The sequence below is a fragment of the Odocoileus virginianus genome, chromosome 8 (genome assembly GCF_023699985.2).
Source record: "Odocoileus virginianus isolate 20LAN1187 ecotype Illinois chromosome 8, Ovbor_1.2, whole genome shotgun sequence".
NCBI classification, from domain to species: domain Eukaryota; kingdom Metazoa; phylum Chordata; class Mammalia; order Artiodactyla; family Cervidae; genus Odocoileus; species Odocoileus virginianus.
In genome coordinates this window covers 22,665,492-22,689,809 of record NC_069681.1, presented here as the reverse complement: position 1 = coordinate 22,689,809, position 24,318 = coordinate 22,665,492, and the positions used below count along the sequence as shown (strand labels likewise).

At 35.2% G+C, this 24,318-nt stretch overlaps 1 protein-coding gene across 3 annotated transcripts in view; it reads right to left on the bottom strand.

Moving 5' to 3' along the window:
* Positions 1-24,318, bottom strand: part of TRPC4 (transient receptor potential cation channel subfamily C member 4) — a 203,094-nt gene that overhangs the window by 130,484 nt on the left and 48,292 nt on the right. For all 3 annotated transcript variants that reach the window (XM_020878213.2, XM_020878215.2, XM_070471315.1), the window contains exon 2: positions 4,713-5,116. In XM_020878213.2, coding sequence (XP_020733872.2) covers positions 4,713-5,096 — 384 coding nt within the window. In that variant the 5' untranslated portion in view covers positions 5,097-5,116. The remainder of the gene's footprint in view (positions 1-4,712; positions 5,117-24,318) is intronic.

Sequence of the window (24,318 nt, the reverse complement as noted above, 5' to 3'; positions counted from 1 at the left end):
TATAAAATCTGATACTCTTTTTAGTGGGGCTTTCAAATCAAAATTTCTTCAATTGAAATAGTCTAGGATCTTAACTACTGAATGGATAATTAATGTTTAGCAAAGTATTTTTACCCAAAAAGGGAAAATACAATAAATGCATTAGTGAAATTGGAAAATTATTTTGTATTAAATACCACTTAATCACTCATATTTAAGATAATTATTTGAAATCTCCCAAAAGCAAAGTTATCATGGTAAAATGCAACCATACCTAACATGAGGTATACCATTATAGGTATTCTGTAGTTTTCAACATTCTCTAAGTCAGCTGTTCTCAAAGTGTGGTCTCCAGACCAGAAGCATTAGTGTCACTTTCATACTTGTGAGAAACACAAGTCCTAGGGACCCCCTCCAGACCAGCTATATCAGAGACTCTTGGGGCGGGATCCTGCAAACTGAAGGAACAAGCCCTCCCAGAAATGTTGATGGTACTGAAGATTCAGTACCAGTGTCTAAGTGAAGAGTGAAAAAGAAAGTTCTGCTTCTGATAAACATTTACTGAAGCAGCTGAAACTGAAATTGAATCTGGCCTTAGAAGACATCAAAGAGAAAGGTCTGTTAGAAATAATTAGAAGTCAAGTAACCAATCAATTGACTGAGAAAAGGAAGCTGAGAAGTCACTGCTGGTTATTCCCTATGGAGAAATAAGGTACTGAGGAGGTTAAAGAGAAGTTCAGTAAAATCAGCAGAGAGTATCAGAGTAATGATTCCAGCCAGGAAGCAGTCTCAGTAAGAACACATAATGTCCCACCTCCCTGCCCAATGTGGAGAATGACAGGTTCTCTGTGCTGTATAGTACATGAAAAGAAATAAAGTATTGCTCTTTCCATTTTCTATAGTAAAAATGAAAACACTAAGGACTCAATACCTTGATTTATGAAGAAGTACATGAAATAAGGAAGAAAATAATTAATAGTCTATGCCCATCTATTTATCTGGAAAAACCTAAATATCTTCATTAGATGTGGCATTGAGAAAAGTTTTTAACATACTAACCATCATAAACATTTAAACAATATACAAGGGAAAGGACATACAGCCAATGTCAAAGAGATTGGAAGACCGGTGACTTTATTCCCTTCGAAGTCCTCCCTATCGTCTTATATCAATCCCAAACCCCTTTCTTAAAACCAAAATGTCTGTTAATCTCCTAGATGTCATTGTAAATAAAGCAAAAGCTGAGCATATCCAAGCAGGTTTCACACACCTCTTTTAGAGTCTCCACCTCAGTTACTGGAATCAACTTTCCCCAGTTATAAACCAAACATTCGTCCTTCTCCTTCAGGCCTTTCTCCTGCTCCCCCGATACCCACCACCAAGTAATATTTTGTATTTACCAAGTCTAGTCAGTTTAGTTTCATAAGTACCCAAGGATTGAGTTCTCTTTTCCATTGTAATTACATTTACTCATATTCCCATGATATTTTTCCTCTCTCTCTTCACAACTAGACTCTAGAAAACAAGAATCATGTCTCCTCCCCAGTGACGGGGCTCAGATCTGGCCCAAAAAGCATATGCAAATTGTAAATTGTTCCCTGGTGAATGTACTAGTAGAGTAATCTGAAATCTTAAGCCCCCATGATTTTGGGAGGCAATCATGCATTGCATCTTATTCCAGAGAAAGAAATTAACATGGGACACATTCGTCAAAGAAGAGTCTATTTCCTGATTCACATCTGTCACATTTTAAGTTCTAAGTAAGTGTCCTGATCATCAGATTTGTGTGTTTTTATAATAGATCCTTTTCCTTGATTCATTTCAAGACAAGTTATGCTGATTTTGACCACTTGGGTATTATCGTTCTTAGGTTTTAACACTCAGCTTCAGTGACCTCAACAAAATTAATGGTAATGTGTTCCAGGGTCTTTGGGGGTGGCCTGTAAGACTGCAAATTAGCAAACAGAGTAAACACAAAATGGCTTTCCTGATCACAAGAATCTTCTAAGGAATTACAATTTATGAGATAAAAAATCCTGTCAAGAATTTATTTGTTACCTACCAGATGCTGGCTAATGGAAACTTTTATTCCAAATGATGTTGGCCACACTTAAGAGATGCATTATCTACGTAAGTCACAGATAAACAGCCAAGCTCTAATGGGGTTCGTCTGCCCCCCTCTCTCCCCTCACAGACCACAAGGACCTCTTTTATGTGCCATACTGTATACATTTCCTGGTGTAACAACCTCACTTTTATTGTACAAGATACCAGGAACTCTGAGGTAGGTTGGAGTTGCTCTTTCCGAATTACAAAGTACAAACCGAAAGATACAACTTTTGTTGATTCTCAGTGTCTTTGCTGAAGAGGAATTCTAGAATGTGCAAACAGAATAGGAAAATTCTTGGCTTATGAACTGATATAAAAGAAATCCTCTAGAAACACAAGGCCTGGGATATTTCAGACTCCTGACAGATTGCAAACCTTTACTGCCTTTTATTAATGATCAGGGTTCCAGATCAAGTGCCTCTAAGAAGCCAAGACCTACTTGTCAGACTAGAGTTTAGCTCAGAAGTTGAACATCTTCCAACAAACAATCTCATAATAGCAGATATCTTCTCCAGACACCAAATTACTTTGGCCAGCACAAATGTCATTGACTAAAGAGACACTGAAATGTTTGGTCACTGTTCTCTAGACAATAAAATTAAGAAGATTACATAGTAATAAGCAGGAAAAACACAATAGCAATTTTGTTCTATAGATCCGTTACAATCTTAAATGATCTAGACACACAGTCCCAAGTCTGTCTCATGGTTGCTCTTATAGATAATAAACAAGAGGGTATACAATATAAGATCATTGTTATTAGGAAATGCAAATACTTCAGGAGTATGATTGTGTAAGGTGTTTCAAATTCACAAGGTGACTGGGGAAGTAGCACCTGAACTTACAAGATAAGAATAGATTCCTACTCATTCCTGTCTAAGTGTCCGGTGTTTCTCTAGCAGTGGAAAACTGGGATATAACATAACATACATCTTTAAACATTACCGCTACCTGTCCATCCCTGTCAAGGATAGTACAAGTTGGAAAATTCTTGTCTTACAAACTGATACAAGAAAAACTGTCCAGAAATACATGGCCTGGGATATTTCAGACTCCTGCTAGATTGTAAACCTTTGCAAACCTTTACTACTTTTTATTAATAATTAAGGTTCAAATCATTATGGTGGGAAGGTAACCCAAACAACTGGATATGAAACAAAAAATTAAAAACCAGTAAAGCAAAAATCAAAGAAGTATTATTATTGTGGAGTGTTGTTTTATCAAAGTTTGGAGCCAGGTGAGGGAAAAGGATGCTTGATGGTGAGACATAAGAATGGACCAAAGAACACAGACTTTTGGGGACACCTTTTCAGGAGACATCCAGCCTTGAAATTCTTGTCCTAGTCATGGTAATGATTCTGATCAAAGTCCTCCAGTAAAGCAAAGATAATGGTATTAATAGCTACAGCAGGTCTTGCTTTAAAAGAATGTAATGTCTCTAAGGTGGCTTAGTTGGTAAAGAAATCTGCCTGCAGTGCAGGAGACCCAGGTTCAATCCCTGGATTGGTAAGATCCCATGGAGAAGGAAATGGCAACCCACTCCAGGATTCTTGCCTGGGAAATACCATGGACAGAGGAGCCTGGTGGGGTTACAGTCCATGGGGTCACAAAGAGACACAATGTGGTGAGTAAACCACAAACAATGTCTCTAAGAGTCCATCATTTGCAGAAAATATTTGCGTCTTTATCAAATAGAACAGAAACTGCTAGAGGTGTAATAGCACATGTTTTTATAAGATTTTACTTGAAAGGACAGATTTTGAGCCACTGAAATATGTGCAATGTCTTCTGCAATTAGTCAATGAGACTTGATGTGGGGAAGTGAAGAGTTCAGTGTGAAAGGATTAAGTATCAAATAGTTCAGATACAGGGTAGTACCAGGGAATAATGCAGACAGACAAAAATAGATTCCTTATTCATTTCTGTCTACAATTTTTCCACTTCCTTAGGGGTTAAAAATAGGGAGATAACAAGAATAAAAACCAGACAGTATTTATAATCATGTACCATTTTAGCTTAGTTTCTACTGATGACATTAAGATACAGCTACATTTTGCCAATAGTGATATATTAAATCTACAGTCAGTTATTTTCTAGTAATCTTTTTTGCTTTTTTAAAAAATTTGTCCCCATTTAAAAGAATCCATTAGAGTTTGCTAAAAAGCAGTATCAGAGTTAGATGTACAAATCACTTTTGCAATAAGATATAGAATTCCAGAACAGGCAAGAAGGTTAAAAAGTAAAATAGCAAAAGAATTCAGCCTGTTACTGCAGAATGTTCAGAAAATGAAGGACAAGGAGAAAACACCCACATATACACTGTAGCGCCACCCCCCCCCCCAATTTATATACTATTACATAAACATAAACATGTCCCTAAGGTATGGGAAGCCACCTTAGATTACTTAGTTTTGCTTTGGTTCTCACTAAAGTCTGATTAGTCAGGGTAAGAGGTGCAGGCGATGGTGACTTTTGGAGAGTATAAAATGTGTACTTAGCAGTAGTTTTCCATTATAACCGTTTTGATTTCAGTGCTAATATTTCTTAAAATTGGGGGAGAATTTGAACATCCATAGAAACCTTCTGCATGTAAAATTAATGAAAACCAATATTTTTGCAAGTACCTGTTTTTCTCCACTGGGCTTTTTGTGGTTCAGCAGAAGCTCGACAGCTCCCACGACTTCTTTCCTGATAGCATGTAATAGGGCGTCTCCAACATAGACGTTGAAGCTTAGGAGGAGTTCGATGAGCTCCAAGTTCTCATTTTCAATTGCAATGAGAAGAGCAGTTCTTCCAAGAGGATCGATGCAATTAATATTGATTTTAAAATAAATCTCAGCTTCTTCTAGGGATTTCTTGACGCTTGCATAATCTCCCTTTTCCACAGCATTTAGGTAGGCTTTCTCGGACGGTGAGAGTTCAGATTCTGCCCGGACTATCCTGAGAGGGATGCGGTCTCGATAGGGGGCGTTAACATTTCTTTTGTAATAGAACTGCGCCATGTTCATGCCATGCTACGTCTTTGTCTCTGAAAGTGCAAACAAAACCCAGAACACACAAGGATTAGGGTTAGCACACTTCTTAATGATTCTGCATCACATTTAACTCACAATGATGCCGATAATAATGATATAACTTAATTATTAAGAAGGTATTTTCCCTTTAAACCGTGGAAGTAGGTAATAATTATTCAATGATCTCAAAACACAGGTTACAAAAGTTCTTATCCAAGAAGAATAAAGAGAGGCTAATATTTGGCAAGTTACTTTTTAAAATTTTAAGTCTTTATTGAATTTGTTACAGTATTGTTTCTGCTTTATGTTTTGATTTTTTTGGCCATGAGGAATGTGGGATCTTAGCCCCCCAACCAGGGAATGAACATGCACTTCCTGCATTGGAAGGTGAAGTCAGAACCACTGAATCACCAGGGAAGTTCCATAACAAGTTGCTTTTAAAGATGACTTTAAAACTGATATTTGTCGGGGGTTGCACCTGTAATTTTTAAAAATTATTTACAAAATTGATCATAAATACATATTGTTTTTAACAGAGAACCTTGAAAGTCAAAAGCTGCACCTCTGAGGTCCGCAAAATGGACCAGGGATTTTCAAGTATGTCATTCACTGTAAGTTTTGCTCATCTTGAAGATGCTGTTGAGGTTACAGGATATCAACATCTCGGCAAAATGTTTTTTCGTTTTCATTTCTATGTTTAATGTTTGTAAGAACTGGCATTAAAGTTTCTGTGACTTAGTGATATTAATGTCAATAAAATATCATACCAAGCCTGATGAGTATAATTGTATTTTTTTCCTCTTATAAGTAAATTCATTGAGGAAGAAAGAATGTGAATCAATGGTATTATCAAGATGGGTCTAGGCATTTTAATTTCCAAAGGAAACATTTAGAAAGGGATTAAATATATGGTTTATTATGAAAATGCTATTTTTCTTAATGCTCTTACCTCCAAAGCACAGAACAATAAACCACAAGGCAGGAATATATTTATTGTAAAATGTAATATTATTTTGAAGTTACAGTAAAGATACAGTTGAAGATGAGGAAATTACTTCAAATAAATGAGATTATCATCTCAAAATAGATTAATAAAAAATATCCAATGTCTCTCAAAGTCTTGCTGATTTCATAATCATCATAATGATACAAAGTTTATAAAAATGTATTGCTTTGAGTATAACTTCTTTATTTCTGTTAGTTCCTGACTTTATATGTACCGTCTGAACTATTTTATTTTTCTATATCATTAATATTCAATTCACATGCTTATTTACATACATTTGCTTATCAAATTAAAGTGAATGGGGCATTCTAGGTACCTGTATATGCATATTTATCTTAATTGACCTTATCATTTTATAACTCAACCAGATTTGAATAATGCTTTAACTGTAGATTAAATATGCATTGCATTAACAAATGTGATTATATTTAATGTAATGTTCTCAATTTGAGAAATTATTCATTATTTGCATGCTGCCTCAATTTAATAGTAATTTCAGTTACCAAGTAGTTAAGTTTTAATTTTTGATATCCAGATTATTCATCATAATTTCTCAAATATCTAGATTCAAGGTCTAATATACAATGCTGTACATTCATAATTTGTTACTTTCTGGTATATTAGAGTCAGCATTTTATTAAGGCCTCTTTAGACTAAGCAAAAAGCAGCAATCTTATAATCCAAAACATATTTCTCAAATGTTTCCCATCTTATCAATCTTTTTGTTTTAAATGTATTACAATCAACTACATAGCATGATATACCTTTATTTTCACAATTGGAGACAGTGTTGTGAGTTCTTAAAATTACAATATTACTTTTTTGGAGGAAGATGAAAAGTAACACTGGTTTTCAAATGTATTCATTTTAGATGTTCAAATTTCTTAATTGAACTTGATTATAATTTCAGTATTTGGAGGATGCTTTAAATTACTAGAGTAACAGGAATAAAATTTATATTATCAGATAATTAAGACAATTTAATATTCCTCAGATATAACCAAAGCTTCAATAAATCAACATCATTATGATGTTACATATCTCATTTTAATTTTCTAATCCCAAATGTACCATATATATATATCAGTTGATGTTTATTCACTAAGTTGTATCTGATTCTGCGACCCCATAGGCTATAGCTCACCAGGCTCCTCTGTCCATGGGATTTTCCAGGTGGGAATACTAGAGTGAGTTGCCATTTCCTACTCCAGGTATGCATCAGTGGTAACATTAAAATATTTGCCTTAAGAAGGCAATTGTCACCCACTCTCCCAGCACTCCTTGTCTATTTATGTCAGCATCCATAAGATATGTGTGATCAATGATGTAGTTTTCACGTGGCAATTTTATCAGGACTACAATATAAATACCTTATGACGATAATAACTGCCATTTATATTCTATTTCAGCAGTATACATTCTCTATTACTTTACTTTTTGTCCTTCATTTTCTAGAGTTGAATCTGAAGTTTCTCACCACATTTTTGCTTAAGACTACTGTTTGACTGTTGCCCAAAATATAAATTAAAATGAAAGTATGAACATAACACATACACACCCTATAAGAAATTCATGTGAATTATGACTCAATCAGGATTAGGAATCAGTCTCAAAGATGGAAAAACTGGATTTTATTTTATTACATTTCCTTTATTTTATTACTCATGGTATCCAATAGAAATTAGATAGTAAACAGCATTATCCTTTTCAGAGTGCAAGATGTTGGTGACAATGAAGGGATTAATGGACAACATAAAAGATATACAAGAAATTGGGTGAAAAGAGGAGATAGGTAATGAGAAATTAGAATTATTAAAATCCATTTCATTTAATCCAGATAACTGCCATAAATGTAAACTACACAAGTATGTTTCAAAAAAGTAATACAATATTGAGTTAAAGATATATACAGGGGGATATTACTTGGCCATAAAAAAGGAATTGAAATTGGGTCATGGTAGAGATGTGGATGGACCTAGAATCTGTCACACAGATTGCAGTAAGTCAGAAATAGAAAAACAAATATTGTATATTAATGCATGTGGAATATAGAAAAATGGTACAGATGAACCTACTTGTAGGGCAGGAATTGAGAAACAGATGTAGAGAATAGACAGCTGGACATGGTGGGGAGGGGAAGGGGAGGATGGGATGAACTGGGAGATTAGTGTTGACATATATACACTACCATGCGTAAAACAGATAGCTGGCGGGACCCTGCTGTATAGTGAAGGAGGCTCAGCTCAGAGCTCTGTGAGGACTTCAAGGGATGGGATGAGGGGAGGGTAGGAGGCTGAAGCGGGAGGGGATATATGTGTACATTAGCTGATTCAGCTTGTTGTACAGCAGAAACTAACACATTGCAAAGTAATTATATTTCAATAAAAAAGACATATTCTAGTCCACATCATATTTAAGTTGTGAATTGGGCATGAGACTTTCCATGAGACAACCTGTCTCTCCATCCATAAAGTGAGAAAAACAATACTCATGAAGGACAGGTGAGAAGAATCAGGAGAGTTTCTGCTAAGAAAGATCATTTAGCTGCTACCTTTTTTCGAATGTCCTGGATTGGAAAAAAGTTAGAATTCATGTTGGGAAGGTTAGATGGATTTAAAATGCATTTGAAATGTAAATATATAATTTACAAATTTGAGTTATTTATAATGGAACAGTAAAATATAGAGAAAGAGAAAAGGAGAGGGAGAGAAAAGATGAAGCAACTCTGACTGATGACTAAAAACTTTAAAAAGTAAGGAAAAGTACATAATTTTTCAGTACATCAACTTGTCCTTCCAGATTGAGATGCAGTGATACTAACTGAAGGACAAAAATCAAGATTAACAATTTAAAACTGTGATAGATGAATGTAATCACTAAGAGAAGGTGCTGTAAGGCTGATGGCTCCTGAGCTGATCCTCTTATCAGAAACTATGGAATTGCTATTGGATAGAAAGTCTGTAAAAGAACATCGGACTCAGTGACGCAAATATACTGATCTCCAATGTGGAAATAAAAGCCTGTTCCTGATCCTGCACTTTCAGAATGAACTTTCTGAGGGGGAAAAAAGATATTTTTTTTCCCTATAAGTTACAGAGTTTAGCAGATCCTTTGATTTCAATGATCCCTTTATGATGAGTAAACTGGAAGTGAAATGGCTGCTTCATCAAGTTATGTTTCAAAGACTTGGAAGAGATATGGAATGTGATGGAGAAAAACTCAAATTTTGCACGTGAACTTTAAATTAACCCAATATTTATTTTCCTTAAATATGTTCAGGACTTAAGAAACAAAAATGTGAGACAGTTTCACCTTGACATCAATCTCAAGAGAAATTTTTAAAAATTGTCCCTAGATATGAAAACTGCAGTTATCGAAACATCTTGAAGATACACAGGAAAACAAAAGTTCCAGATATTTACAGAGATCAGAAGGCATATTCCCTAAAGGATGAGCTTAGGCGTGTGGTGGAAAGAACAGGGAACTTGAATTCTGAAGAACACAAAGGAAAGAAAATGCACAGAAATCTCCACTCCTGAATGAACATTATTAAAAGTAAAATAAAAATTTCCCAAACAACTTCCTTTCTTTTCTTTTCACTTTTGATTCCCTAACTGCTAGAAGATACATCTGTACAGGTGTGAGCTCATGACACAGCAAGAAATAAAGACTCCTTTTTTGTTAGGATATTATGGCACATATCTAGGTTGTATTTGTATTTTTTTTCCAAAATCTGACAGGAAATAACAATTTCCCAGGTGACTTATTCACACTCAAACCTATTTGAATTTTTTTTTCTTGCTATTGGTGTAGTATATAATATCAGTAATCTTTGGCATAATGCATTGTGCAAATAAAAGCATAATGCTCTCATTTTTACTATCATTCCTAATTCCAGGCCCTTTTCTTCATCATCTTTCACATGACTACACCAATATCCTTCTAATAATCTCACTGATATTATCCTTGCATCCTCCCTATTTAGCCTCCACAATGCCACATAATATTTCTAAAATATAAATCTGATTCAATCACTCTTATAATCCTTAAATGACTCATAGCCATTCACAGGAAAAACAATAACCTGTTGTAGAATATGGGACCTGTATGATCTGGCTTCTAATGCTTTCTTAGATGTATCTCCCAAGTCAATTCCTGAAAAATCTTATTTTCCACTGACAAGAATCCCAACTACTTGGCCACTACAGTTCTAAGCATTTTCTTGTACTGCTCTTTAGAATAGGAATACTGCTCCTCCCCTTGAGCCTACTGGCAACTCCTGCCAAATTTTAAAACCTCTGTGAACTATCATAGCCTCTGTGGATTTTTCTTTTCTTCCTCTTAAGGCAGAGTTAATGACCTCTTTTATGCATCTTCATAAACCCTGTGGACTGCTTAGATTTAGAACTTTTTTTCTTTTTCTGTGTAAGAGATTGTGACTTATACAGTATTGCATTTCAATCCAAAGCAAGTGGTTTTGGCCCCAAATTTACTGATGAGTCAACAAATTAATGACTATATTTTTAGAGTTATTTCTCGGTTGTTAGGGGTAAAGGAATAAAATTAACATGGTAAAATTGCTTTAATCATGTGCTGAAAGATTGTTTAGCCCATTGAATGCCACAATGAATAGCTGGACATCCAGTTAGTGGTCATAAATTACTGAATAGCCTGGGCAAAATGCTGTCATTCTTTTTTTTACCTATTTTTATTCTCTACATAACTTACCCACAAGCTTTTTTTTTTCCCCACAAAGACCTATAACATGTAAATCAACACATCCATAACTCTCACCTCTGGAATATGATTTCTATCACTACTATCTAAATCATCAGAAGGACTTAAGACTTTAGTCACTTGACTGATACTTCCAGGGAAATGAGAGCACAGAGGGGGGAAAAAAAGTACAAGACAGCCAGGGCCAGCAAACTGAATATCTTATCAAGGGAGAAATCAAGTTTATATACCAGTTAACAGGAGGCTAAAATATGCACACTAATATTTACAGAATTATAAAGAGGATAGGAGAAAAACTGAAGAATAAGAAGTAATCAGGAATAAGAATTTAAAAAAAGCAATTGGAGATACTGGTAGAATGACCATGAAATGAACCAGCAAACATGAAGTTCAGATCGTGACATTCTCCCAGTTTGGAAACTGTAAAAGTGGAGAGAAAAAGAGAATAGATGGATAAGAGCCAACATCTATAATATAGCAAATGACTGAAGAGAAAATAAATAATGGTGTGTGGGACATATTTTTAGTAGTAATGACCAAGAATTCTCATAATTACAGAAGATAAAAGACCTGATATGGGAAGAATCCATAGTGCCATGTAAGATGCAGAACAGTTGCTTCATAGATTAAGAAAATTATAAAGGAGGAGAAAAAAAATCCCCTAAGAGAACTGCTACCACTTACAGCATAAGGAATAGCTAGGTCAACATAAATTTTTGTTCTATAAGATGTTTTCTCAGGGGTGATAAGACTGTAAACCAATAAATAATTCAGGATTTCAGTTTTCCCATCAAGAAATTCCTGCATATAAATTTACCTGAGATAACATCCTGCTCACCTGGGCAAACAGCTTCCTTATCTTTCTTATCAAGACTCTCCAGACCCCTCACTTGGCTAAATCTGTTTAGTCAATAAGTGGTACCTGAGACTTTGTGACTGCATGGACTGGTAGCCCACCAGGCTCCTCTGTCCATGGATTTGCCAGGCAAGCATACTAGAGTGGGTTGTTATTTTCTTCTTCAGGGGATCTTCCTGACCCAGGGATCGAAACTGCATTTCCTGCATTGGCAGGAGGATTCTTTATTGCTGAGCCTCCAGGGAAGCCCTGGCTAAATCTACTGATTCTAAATTAGTAACATCACAAATATCGCCCAATCCTCATCATTCTCCCATCTTGAAAGATCCACCTTAAATCCCTTGCACCTGGGGCAGAAATCTCTATGGATATTCTTTCCAACTGGCCCCTATGGTGGCACTACACAGCTATTTCAATGTGATGTTCTTTCTACTGCTAGGAGTGATAATGAACTTATTATTATTTTACTAGAAAATCATATGATAATATTTTGGGAAGTCCAGTACATAAAATGAATAAAGGATCAGATTAATATCAGACCTCTTAACAGCAAATTTGAAGGTTAGAATATAATGAGGTATTGGCTGAAAAGTTGAGACGGATAAAAGCCTCCCCTCTCAAAATGAACTTTGAAACTAGAATTTCATATCTTTTTAAAATTATTTAATTGCAGGAAGGAATAAAATTAGTCTCACACATACCACCTTGGAAGATTGTTCACACAAAGACCATATTTGATCACAGGATGGCACTACAATATGTGGAAAGTATAGGTATAAAAAGAAAGATTTCTATGCTTTAAGCAATTGAATTTTTGTTTCCATTGCTCACTGATCTACATGCATGGCTTAGAAAAGGGTCTGGTACATAAAAAATGTATAATGAATATTTATTGCAGGCATAAATTATCTGTTAAACATCTGTAGGTCAAACGTGTGTATTAAGCATTGACAACATCCTGGGAAATGAAAGTCAACATCCTTGAGAAACATGGCGAGAGGGGGAAGAGATGGAGATCTGCTTTAGGTAGGGTGATTGGGGTGGCCTCTCTATGACATGAAAGATGATAAAATGGCAGCTAAGTAACATTTAAAAGTGCAGAGAAGGCCATTATGTTAAACTGATCTGAAAGTTGGAAAACAGTGAAGCAGGGAAAGCATGATGCATTCTAGGATGTAGAAGAGGGACAGCTTGTCAATAGAGTGATGCATGCAAGGGAGAGAGCAGAAGGAATGAGTCTATAGCCAGGAAATGCAGGGCAAAGATTTGGGGATGTTTTCAAAACTTAGTAAGTCCTTGAATGGCCTTGAGCTGGGAACTTATATAATCCAATTTCTGCTTTTAATGGTCACTTAGGTTGCTGATTGATTTGGAAACAAGTTAAGAGTTCAACCCCTGGGTTGGGAAGATCCGCTGGGGAAGAAAATAGCAATGCACTCCAGTATTCTTGCCTGGGAAATCCCATGGACAGAAGAGCCTGGTGGGCCACAGTCCACGGAGTTGGAAGAGTCAGACACAACTTAGTGACTAAACCACCACCAAGAGTGAAAACTGAGAGACCTTCTGCCAATAGACCGAGTGGGTGCCATTCAAGAGTCTACATCATGAAGGAGGAAACATGGAACTCTAGGATTAACAATGTAAAACTTGGGGACTTCTCTGGTGGTCTTGTGGTTAAGATTTTGCCTTCCAATACAGAGGGCATGGATTTGATCCCTGGTCAGGGAGCTAAGACCCCACATGCCTTGTGGCCAAAAAACAAAAGCAGAAAAAGTAACAAATTCAACAAAGACTTTAAAAATGGTCCACATCCAAAAAAATTAAAAAAAAAAGAATGCAAAATTCAGGCTGATGGTGGAATGAATGTAGGTGGAGATTTAAGTGTCTGCTCATATTTTATTCAGCAAAGAGGGATAAGATGGAGATTTACTTTGGGCAGGGTAGTTGGGGTGGTTTATTAATATTTTATTAGCTCTGACTGAATATATTTCAAGTAATCTTTCTCTAATCCTTTTCCATATCCCTATTTTTCATACCTTTGCAGAATGTGAAGATTCTAAAGATATATCATTTTGTAACAAGAATCAAAGTATATATATTGCCACTACAACACCAGAAACACTTTTACTACTTTCATTGTGTCAGAGGTGTCACTAATTGTCCTGTTGACAATGAAAGCATAATTTGCTATAAGACAAACAATATTAAGAAGAAATGTGGAGGGAAGGCAATACATATTACAAGCAAGTAATTTATAAGATTAGACCAAGAAAGACAAAATAACCTGGTTTCAAAAATGACATATTCAAGAGCAAAATTTATTTAAAAGTCGCCCAGAACAATCAGATCCTGCAATCCTTAGCCAACATTCAGTTTCTGACATTGTGTGTGTGCACAGATGTGTATGTATGAACGGTAACTATGGTAACAATAAGTACTTTGATCAAAGAAGAAAGAAATAAATCTTGTAATCATAGCAAAGGTAATATAAAATGCTTAAATCTATATGCATGCAATAGAATTTTTGATAAATTTATGACCCTTAAATGTAAAAAAAAAAATTAGATTATTGCAGAAGTAAAGATGTCATATGGCTTAGATGTTATAGCTGGTGATGCTGGCGGTGGTAGTAGCAGTGTGTGTGAGAGAGAAAGAAAGAGAAGTAATTCAATACATATTTCATAAAAGCATATCATTAGAGAAGCATTAAAAATCAGGGCAGGAAATGGAATGATAATAAGCAATGTTGAGACGGTTAAAAGTTTTGGAAATAATTATTTTGGAACACCATGAGAATGATTGAATTGCATTTAAAAGGTGAATATTGAAACAAAATGATGGGAAAGCATCAATAAAGGTTAGTCAATCCTTTCAGTGGGGAAGAATTTTCTAAGAAAAAATAGTGGAGAAATGACTATGAGGAAGACTCATGGTATGCATACACAGAATTAAAAAATTCTTAGTATTAAAGCATAATGTAGAAAATTAAAAGATAAAATAACTAGGAGAACTATTAAAACTAAAAATGACTGAGAAGAGGTTATTAAATAGAAAAGAAAAATCAATAAGAGTCAGAGAATAAAAAGAACAGCTTCTTCCAAGAATAGGAAATATAACTGGAAGATATCATTTGAAAATGCATTCTACTTTACTGACCTCTATAACTAAGAAGTCTACCAGTAAGACAGACACATGGCATGCCAAATGTCATCACATTATATATAAAAGAATGACCAGTACCAGAAAGGATGCAATGAAAATATTTCTCTTGTTAAATTGCTGGTGATAGTTGAAAGTGGAAGGGAACTGGAAAAATGTGTACTGGTCTTTTGAAAGGTTCAAGCCCTTTACCCCATGAATATCTCTCCCAGGAATCTATCTTAGGACTGTATTTTATAAAGCAGGTAATGATGTATACACAAAAGGAAAAATAACTCTTACATATTGTTGGGAAAAACTGGAGAGACTTAAAATCCAGTCATTGTCAGCTCATCAATTAAGAGCTAAATATCTACTTAATAAAAACTATGCCACTTAAATAAAGTAAAAAGTACTAGAAATTAATAATATGCAAAATAAGCATATTAAGATCTGTGCTAATCATGGAAAAATTTTTGAACACAGTAAAATTAATATCTACACCAAGGATAAAGCCTATGAGAAGGAGGTAACTATTAATACACTCATAATTAAGAAAGATTACCGATGGGTAACTGAATGATTTCTGTACTTGCCTAAATTTTCTAAGTTTTTGATAAGGAGAACACAACATATTTTACTAAAAAAACAGCCTCTTAATCAAAAAGAAATTTTAGTTTATAAAAGAAACAATCAGCTGTCCTTGATAACTAGCAAAACTCTCAAGTTTAAAAGGTATTTGACTTGTTTTTCATGACTGCAAAAGTCATGAAAAAGCTAGAACAAAGAGTAATGAGTAGAGATGATAAAGAAAATGCTTTCTTCTCATCTAAGGGATGATCTATTAACAGTAATACTTGTCAAGGATTAAATGCTTCTCTTAGAGACTAGTAAACTCTGTTGCTGACAGTATTCAAGGGTGAAAGAGACAACTCAAAGGGAAAAGCTGGAGAGAGAATTCAAGAACTAGACAGATGACTTAAATTGGATAGTCTCTAATGACTACAGCGATTAGACTCTGATGCTATTAGTCTCTGCTTTTGTCATTGTCTCTGACAATAAGCCATGTAACTTCAGACACATCACTAACATTGTCATTCTTTCTATTCCTCTCTTAAAGTTACAATAAATCATCTTCATGCTTTCATTTTGTTGTTTAGTCGCTAAGTCGTGTCCCACTCTTTTGCGACCCCACAGACTATAGTCCACGAGGCTTCTCTGTCCATGAAATTTTCCAGGCAAGAATATTGGAGTGGATTGCCATTTCCTCCTCCAAGGGATCTTTCTGACCCAGGGATCAAAACCATGTCTTCTGTACTGCAGGTAGATTCTTTGCCGCTGAGCCACCAGGGAAACCCTTCATGTTTTCATAAAGCTTGACTTAAATTTTTACAATACTAGGTTATTTGTATTCAGTTTTGTTATATGACTTTTTGCTCTTAGTTACAGAAAGGGTGTCTCTTCATTATATACAGATGAGGTTTCCAAGAAAATTGTTTCCAAATGTATTAGCTGTTTAGATAAACACAGCTGTCAGAATTACTGACATTTATGATAGCTATGGAGAGAAATTAGCTTTTTGAAGATAGAACATGGTTTTCAGAAATTTCCATTGTCGTCTTCACTCTAAATATTTATTATGAAGTTAATTTAGGTATTTTTATTTCTAAAAAGTTTTATTTTTTTAATAAAACTAAAATATATATATTTGCTTGGATAGTGAAGATATATAGGTAGTTTTACCATCATGGTGGAATTAAACAGAAGGTTTTTATTAGGGGTATAATTTTTAAAGTTCACACATTTATCTTTTTTTGTTTTACTTGTAAATAAGACAGTCTATATTAATTTCTTTTCTCCTAAATGGTAGTTACTATGTGACATTCATTTCTCATATAGCCTTTATTTGAAGCATTTGGAGGAAATATAAAATTAGTAAACAGTGTTCCCTGTACTTATTGATTATAGAATTTGTTTTCTCTAGCAAGCTCTTTTTTAATTTTATCTTTTAATTTTATTTTTTGATTTATCAAGAGAGCTCTTTAGCATTAGGGGGACAAAACTGGACTCCCCTGTAATCACTAATATACAATTCCTAATTTTTTTTTTAATGTTTAGAGGTTTAAATCCATGAATGTTTCTCAACCCACTGCTCTCTATATCCCTAAAACAACCTGTCCTGCTATTAAAAAGGAAAAGACAGGGGAGTTTTGTTTCACCCATTTTCAGTGACTTAAGGTGGCATGGTGAGCCTAGTAGTAAGGTCCCGAGTTGTAAATCCTGAAGCTAATTCATTTGTAAGAGTCCACTGCAATCAGACAAGTAGTCACCTTTGGTGAAGCAAGGCCTTCTCCTCTATTTGAAGGTACATTCTTGAAAAGAAGGTATTCAGATGAGTGGGAGTGCAGTGGACAGCCTGATCCACCCACTTGACGCTGAAGACAAACTAGTTAACCGGGAAGTGTCTGTTTCCTGTCTGCTTCGTGGCCCCCGGAAATCTTGACTCCTCAGTGTGGGCTCCATTCTTCAGCAAAAGATTTATTGAGGCTTATTCTAAAGCAGACCAGGACTATCTTGAGGGTTGAGGATAAAATGTCAAGTAAAACACAATCCCAGTGGGTGAACTTTTATGCAAATTATATCTCACTATAGCTTTGAAAACAACAGCAAGAATTCTCTGACCCCAGGGAGGACACTATCTAGTAGAGGAGAAGTTTTGTTAATAATCAGTAATAAATACCACATGACAAGTTCTCCAGTAGAGATTGGAAAAGTGTTTCTTGGGGATTCCAAAGAGAAAACCGTTAATCGTACCTGGAAGGGGAGAAATGCTTGCTATGGAAGTATTTAACTATGAGTAGGTGTTGCCCAGGGCTTCCCAGGTGGCTCCGTGGTAAAGAATCTGCCTGCCAATGCAAGAGATGCAGGAGACATGGGTTCGATCCCTGGGTCAGGAAGATCCCCTAGAGGAGGAAATGGAAACCCACTCCAGTATTCTTGTTGGGAAAATCCCAAGGACAGAGGAGCCTGGTGCGGTGCAGCCCATGGGGTCGCAAAGAGTCAGACACGACGGAGTGACTGAGCGTGCACCAGGTGTCTCCTCAGTGACTAGTGGAAGCAAGGAATTCCAGGAAGAGGAAGCAGAGTTCTTAAAAGGAATGGGGATGAGAAAGAGCTCCAGATTCTATGCTAGTTTCTGTTTCCAGGATAATTGTCCTTGTTCAGAAGCAGTTAGACTTTTTACACAACGGCTCTCCTATTACGCCTTTTAGAATTTGGGTTATGCCAATTATGTTCTAAATTACATTGTGATCTTTATTATTCCCTACCCAATACTGAACTTTTCAATGATTGTATAAATTTGGGAATATGAAAGAACTATACAAAGTCACAAGAAAAGATACATTTCTGGGTCTCAGAAAAAACTGTCAACTTCTGCTAGAGCAGGCAGCCACTCAGTGTTGCATCCAGAAGATACAGCCAAAGGGTGAGCTATCAAACCTGGTGGTTTCAGTGAGTAGTCAGAGTCAGACATGGTAAACACCTCAGGCTATTCTATTCCACATGCCCAACCAATTTTTGGTCTAGGCAGGTGGGAGTGAAAATTCCATTAGGGCAGCTACTTAATGAGGCTGGTCCCTCCATGTCCCTAGAAATTTGTTCTTGCATTATAATCTAGACCTCCAAAGATTGAGTCTATTTTAAAACTGCCCCTTGTAACAACAAAAACAACACTTACAGAACCCTAAATATATGCTAGGCACTGTCCTAAATTTTACTTGTATGAACTCAATCCTCAGGAAACCCCTTTGGGGCAAGCACTATTATTAGGGACCCATAGGATGGTTAGTGAGATAACTAACTTGACAAGGTCACAAGGATTTTATAAGTGTGTTCCCTACTCTGAGTCCAATGTCTTTATCCCCTATTACACATTTTACTATTCTCTCTGTTAATGAATGGCCATTATGTTTCCCAGTGACTGGGCTTTATTATGTTGTCTAATTTTCCAGCGATTGCCTTACCTGTAGTTGGTCTCCTAATTCTGAACCTCAAATTCCTCATCACTGGCTCTCAGAGAATCCTTTTGACTCTTCACCAACACTGCTGGACCTCGCCTAAACATCAGTCCCTCAGATCTTAGGCAGATTGACCCTTGGCTGCCATATTAACCTATCCTCAACGTAATGGAATTTTATTTGTCATCCCCCCACTGGCTCTTCTCTTTGGAGAATATTTGCAGGCTGTAAATAACTTCTAAAAAGACCCACGGCAAGTCAGAGTCCCCTCATCTACCCCTCTCCACTCTCCAGTCACAGCATCTCAAATAATCTGGGTCAATTCACTACGAAGGCAGCTAGGAAAAGAGAACATAATTTAGTCCTTTGCTCCTGTGAGATGCAGCAATTAGTAAATAATTAAGTGTGGGTTTCACTCCCAATGTTAAATTAAGCCCAGAAGGTTAAAGCTCAGTAGAATTGTGCTGCAAGGCAACGCTCACTTTCTTTGCTGTTTCTGGATGGTAATTCAGATTGAATAACATCCTAAAATCACTATACAGTTAAAAGAAAAGCAGAAGGCATAAATATTATAAAAGGCAATCTCTTCCTTTTGTCTTGAACTTTAAAATCTTTCACTCAATCTTTTCATGTCCTTTCAATTTACCAAGTGAGTTTATTTCTACGCTGAACTCAAACATCAATTATGCAGAGTAAAAACAAATTAGTTTTTTTAAAACCAGACTGCTTAGAATACTCTTCATAAAAGTTCATTATGCACAAGGAATTCAGCATTTCCTAAATACCTCTAACAAGTATAGTAATTACCATAGCAACTTAAAAGATGACATTTATTTGGCAAAGCAACTTTTCACAGGTTATTTGGTTATTGTCCAAATGTATGATAGATTTGCCTTCCAGAGAATTCTGTTATTCTGTACTGTCATTTGCCCTATGACACTGTGATAATTTTTTTTTAACAACATAAAGCTAAATCGTGATGTTTAAATACTCATCCTAGAAGTTTATCTTCTTAGTATATTGGCATTGAATGATTTAAGACCACATTTAATATAGCTTTTATCAGCAGGCATATTAGTATTTTCTTCCAAATTCACTGAGCTCTATGTCTTTGGAAATTTAACAGATATGATAGAATTATTTATGTAAGTGGTATAGTTTATTTTCCATCAAGTCTTCATTTAAACCTTAACTAAATGAAGCTAATTCTCCTTAAGTCAAATGTTCTCTTGTTATTCTAAGAGTTGGCCTAAACTAATTTAAGGAATTGATTTAAGAAATGAGAAAGAGCTATGGTTTATTTCATAGAATTCTCCATTCTGCCTGGCTCCATTACAAACAGCTCTTAGATCTTTGCTAATTTTCTCTGCTTCCTGGGGACCCAGCTGCCTTAAGGAAATTGAGGAATTAAACTATCAACATCTACTCTAATTCTAACAGATATGGTCCCACACCACCTCAGGTAAAACAGTTAATTGGTTTTGTAAACATCTGCTGGTTTATTAAAATTATCATGAAAGTAAAGCTGGAAGTTGATATTTTAGTTGTCAGTTTACCATTCAAAATTGCAATCCCCCAGAGCCATGATATTAAAAACCTCATAGGTGATTTGTATGCATTAGTGGACTATTTAGATGAAAAACTAAAAAAAAAAAAAAAAAAATTATCTATCAAATATTTTGTCTACAGAGTATGAGAAATTGGAATACAAATAAATATTTATTTTTCTTAAACCAGATGTTTGACACATTGTAATTATAGCCTTCTGCCAATGAAACCAACATTATTTGGAAGTAAATAATCATTATTATTCAAATTCTATGACTTTTTTGTATAAATTTTAATGAAGATTAGATATACTTGAAATATATTCTAGTCAATAATTATTTTAGATCTCCTCTTTAAATGTTATATAATGAATGACTATAGCAAAGACCATCTTAACAGGAGATAACTTTCATTATCAATACTTAATCAATGCTATATTTGGGGGATTTAGCAATAGCATAGAGCTTAACTTGATCTTTGCTAAATTTCTGCAAAAATAATCTGATTTTTCTAGTTGATAGTTTTTGAAAAATTTCTGTATATGATGGTTAATTTTACTTGTCAACTTGGCTGGGATGCCCAAATATATGGTTAAACTTTTCTAGGTATGTCTATGGGGTGTTTCCAGAATAGATTAGCATTTGAAATAATGGACCAAGTGAAGCAGATTACCATCCCTAATGTGAGTGGGCTGTATCCAGTCTTTGGAGAGCCTGAATAGAGAACAAAAATGTAGAGGAGGATTGAATTCTCTTTCTGCCTGACTGCTGAGCTGAGACATTGTTCTCCTGATACTGGACTGGGACAGTGTTCCTGGTTCTTAGGACTTCAGACTGAGACTGGAATTTATGCCACCAGCTGCCTTAGTTCTTGGGTTGACAGATGACAGATTGTGGTACTTCTCATCCTCCATAATTGCGTGAGTCAATTCCTTATGATAAATATAATTTCAATCTATGTATGTATATATATATATCTATGTATGTATCTATCTATCTAGGCATGCTCAGTTGTGTCCAACTCTTTGTGACCCCATGGACTGTAGCCCTCCAGGCTCCTCTGTCCATGGGATTTTCCAGGCAAGAATACTGGAGTGGGTTGCAATTTCCTTCTCCAGCGGGTCTTCCTGATCCAGGGATCGAAACTGCATCTCTTGTGTCTCCTGCATTGGCAAGCAGATTCTTTACCACTGAGCCACCAAAGCAACTGCCGATCAACTATCATCTATTTATCCATCTCTGTATCTCCTATTGATTCTATTTCTCTGGGGAACCCTAATAACCTGCACTTTCTGCTGCCTCTTCTTTTGTCAAATTTTAGAACTCCTTTAGAGTGTCTGTAGTTTGCACTTTAAAAAAACATAAGATTTGTACTCAGCAACAGCTAGTTTGTACCTCAGTACTATGCCTTCAACTACTGTGGGGTCTACACATAATAACCTATCTCGGAGTTATGTTTTCTCATGTGCAAAATCAAGATAGCACTGACTCTCAGAATCCTGTGTTTAAAAAGTCAAGATAAAATATATTAAGTTTGAATGGTGCTTGAATTCTAGAAGATACACAATAAATGCCTATTCAGTTTCAGCCTTGACCATACTGTACACTGTAATATGGTAACTAAATTTCACAACGCAGAAAGTTTTGGTCTGAGAGACCTCAGGTGATTTTACATTTCTTGTAAGAATAAAACACTAGAGCCCGAGTACTCCTGCTTCTAAACTGAATCGAAGGTGTGTTGCTTAGGAGCCTAACATATGGGTTTTTTAGTCTCCTGCCACTTACCCTCAGGGTAGTTATTTCCTCTCCTTGGAGACTCTGGTAGATAATGATGCCCACATGCTGCGCTGTTGCTATGCAAATACGGTTCAATGTACAAAAGTGGCTGATACACAGATATTCATTGGATGGTGATCATATTTAGTTTCTTTGAATTTCTAACTGGCAAAATTTCTAGATGTAAACTCATGAAAATAATTTGTCAATGTATGTTAAAATTGAGCTTAAATTCCTATAAATTTAAGACACATGTAAATTAGCACACATATTACATGATACATGTATATAGAATGTAATAGCCATCATATAGTTTTTTTATGCAAGAAATATTTAAAATAACTTTATAAAATTAACCTCCAGACTATAAAAGACATTGATTAACTAAATTCAAAGCTTATGACAGGACCGGGTTTTAATAATCTACTACCGTTCAATGCATTTAATAATTATCTGTCAGCTTCAATTTTATAAGATTGGGAAAGTATAACTATGTCATGAAAATAATGGAAATGTGTATGAATAACTGATATTAGAAGTAGTCTCCAAGATGCAAAATCTACAGGTGGGTAGATAGATTTAAGAGCTATCAAGGTAAAATGAATGCATTTGTAAAGAAATGCATTTTAACTAATTATTTAGTATATGAATAAAATAGTGAACATGACACTAAATAAGAATAATTACTATAATATGAACCAATATAAATCATAAAAATGATGATACAACACTAATTACCATCCAACATTGATGCTCTGGACTTTGGGATGTAAATTCCCATGAATTTCATAAGCCTATATTTCAAGTAAAAAATTCAACAATAAGAGTGCTTCCCTTCCATTTAATGGCTTGATTTTTCTAAGCTAAAAAGAGAGTTGCAGAGTACAGAGAATTCCCTTTACTTCTCTTAATGTTATATACTGTTTTGTTCAATCACTATCTTTTTAAAGAAAATAAAAATTTTTTATATTTTAAATTCATTAATAGAGAAATAAATACTAATATATCATATGTATAATAATAAGTGAGTCTAACATACTTCAACTAATCAAGTATTTTATCACCTGTCTTTTGAAGAATATTTGTCTAAGAATGAAGTCAGTCAGCATCTCACTTGTCCCATAAATAAGACAAGATGCCTTAGGTGTGGCAACATATTTTATTGTTACTATAGAGAGGAACATAAAAATTGTTCTAAAATTGTTTTTCTAAGATGAGGAATACAGCTCCATATTGGCAAATATTTTAAAAGTGAGCATATCACTCCTCTAGCAAAGGATCAAGGTAAGCTAGCCTGAAAAATAGTTTAAAATTCCTCACCAAATAGCCACAGTGAATGAAAAGATCATGGTAGATGATCACGCTTCACTCCACCCTGCTGGAAAGACAGCTAGAAGCCATAACTGTGCAGAGGTAAATGACGTCTTTAAACTGGATTGTAAGGTGATCACTTATATATAAAATGAAACTTGTTATGGGTTCTTGCAAGGTAAGAAAACAAAAACAATTTTTTAAATAAAGGACAAATATGAATATTTCACTCCAATAACTTATAATGGGATATAATAAACAAGTCAGATATTCAGAACAATCAGTCATTTGTCCTTTCATTTTTTAATCCATGGAAACTTTATCAAACCTTTACAGTCTTTGGGTGTTAAATTGAGAATTTAAAAATACAACAATGTGGCTCTTCCTTTTAGAAAACTTGCATTTTTAGATAGTGAGAAAACTAATGTATCAGGGATGATCTCATAAGTGCAAAAATATATTTAGAAAGATTTATAGATACTTGGGAAACTTCACAGAAAGGTAATATTTGAACTGCATTTTGAAGAAGGAAGGATGTGTCAGGTAGGGAAAATATGGGCCATGTTAGGAAAATAGAAGCCACAAAAGGATGGAATTATAAAAAGTCCACATATAGCCCTGGTGGCCCAGACAGTAAAGAATCTGTGTGCATTGCAGAAGACCTGGGTTCAATCCCTGGATCAGGAAGATCCCTTGGGGAAAGTAATGGCAACCCACTCCAGTATTCTTGCCTAGAGCATTCCATGGACAGAGGAGCCTGGCAGATTACACTCCATGGGGTCACAAAGAGTCAGACATGACTGAGTAACACTTTCACTATTTTTAA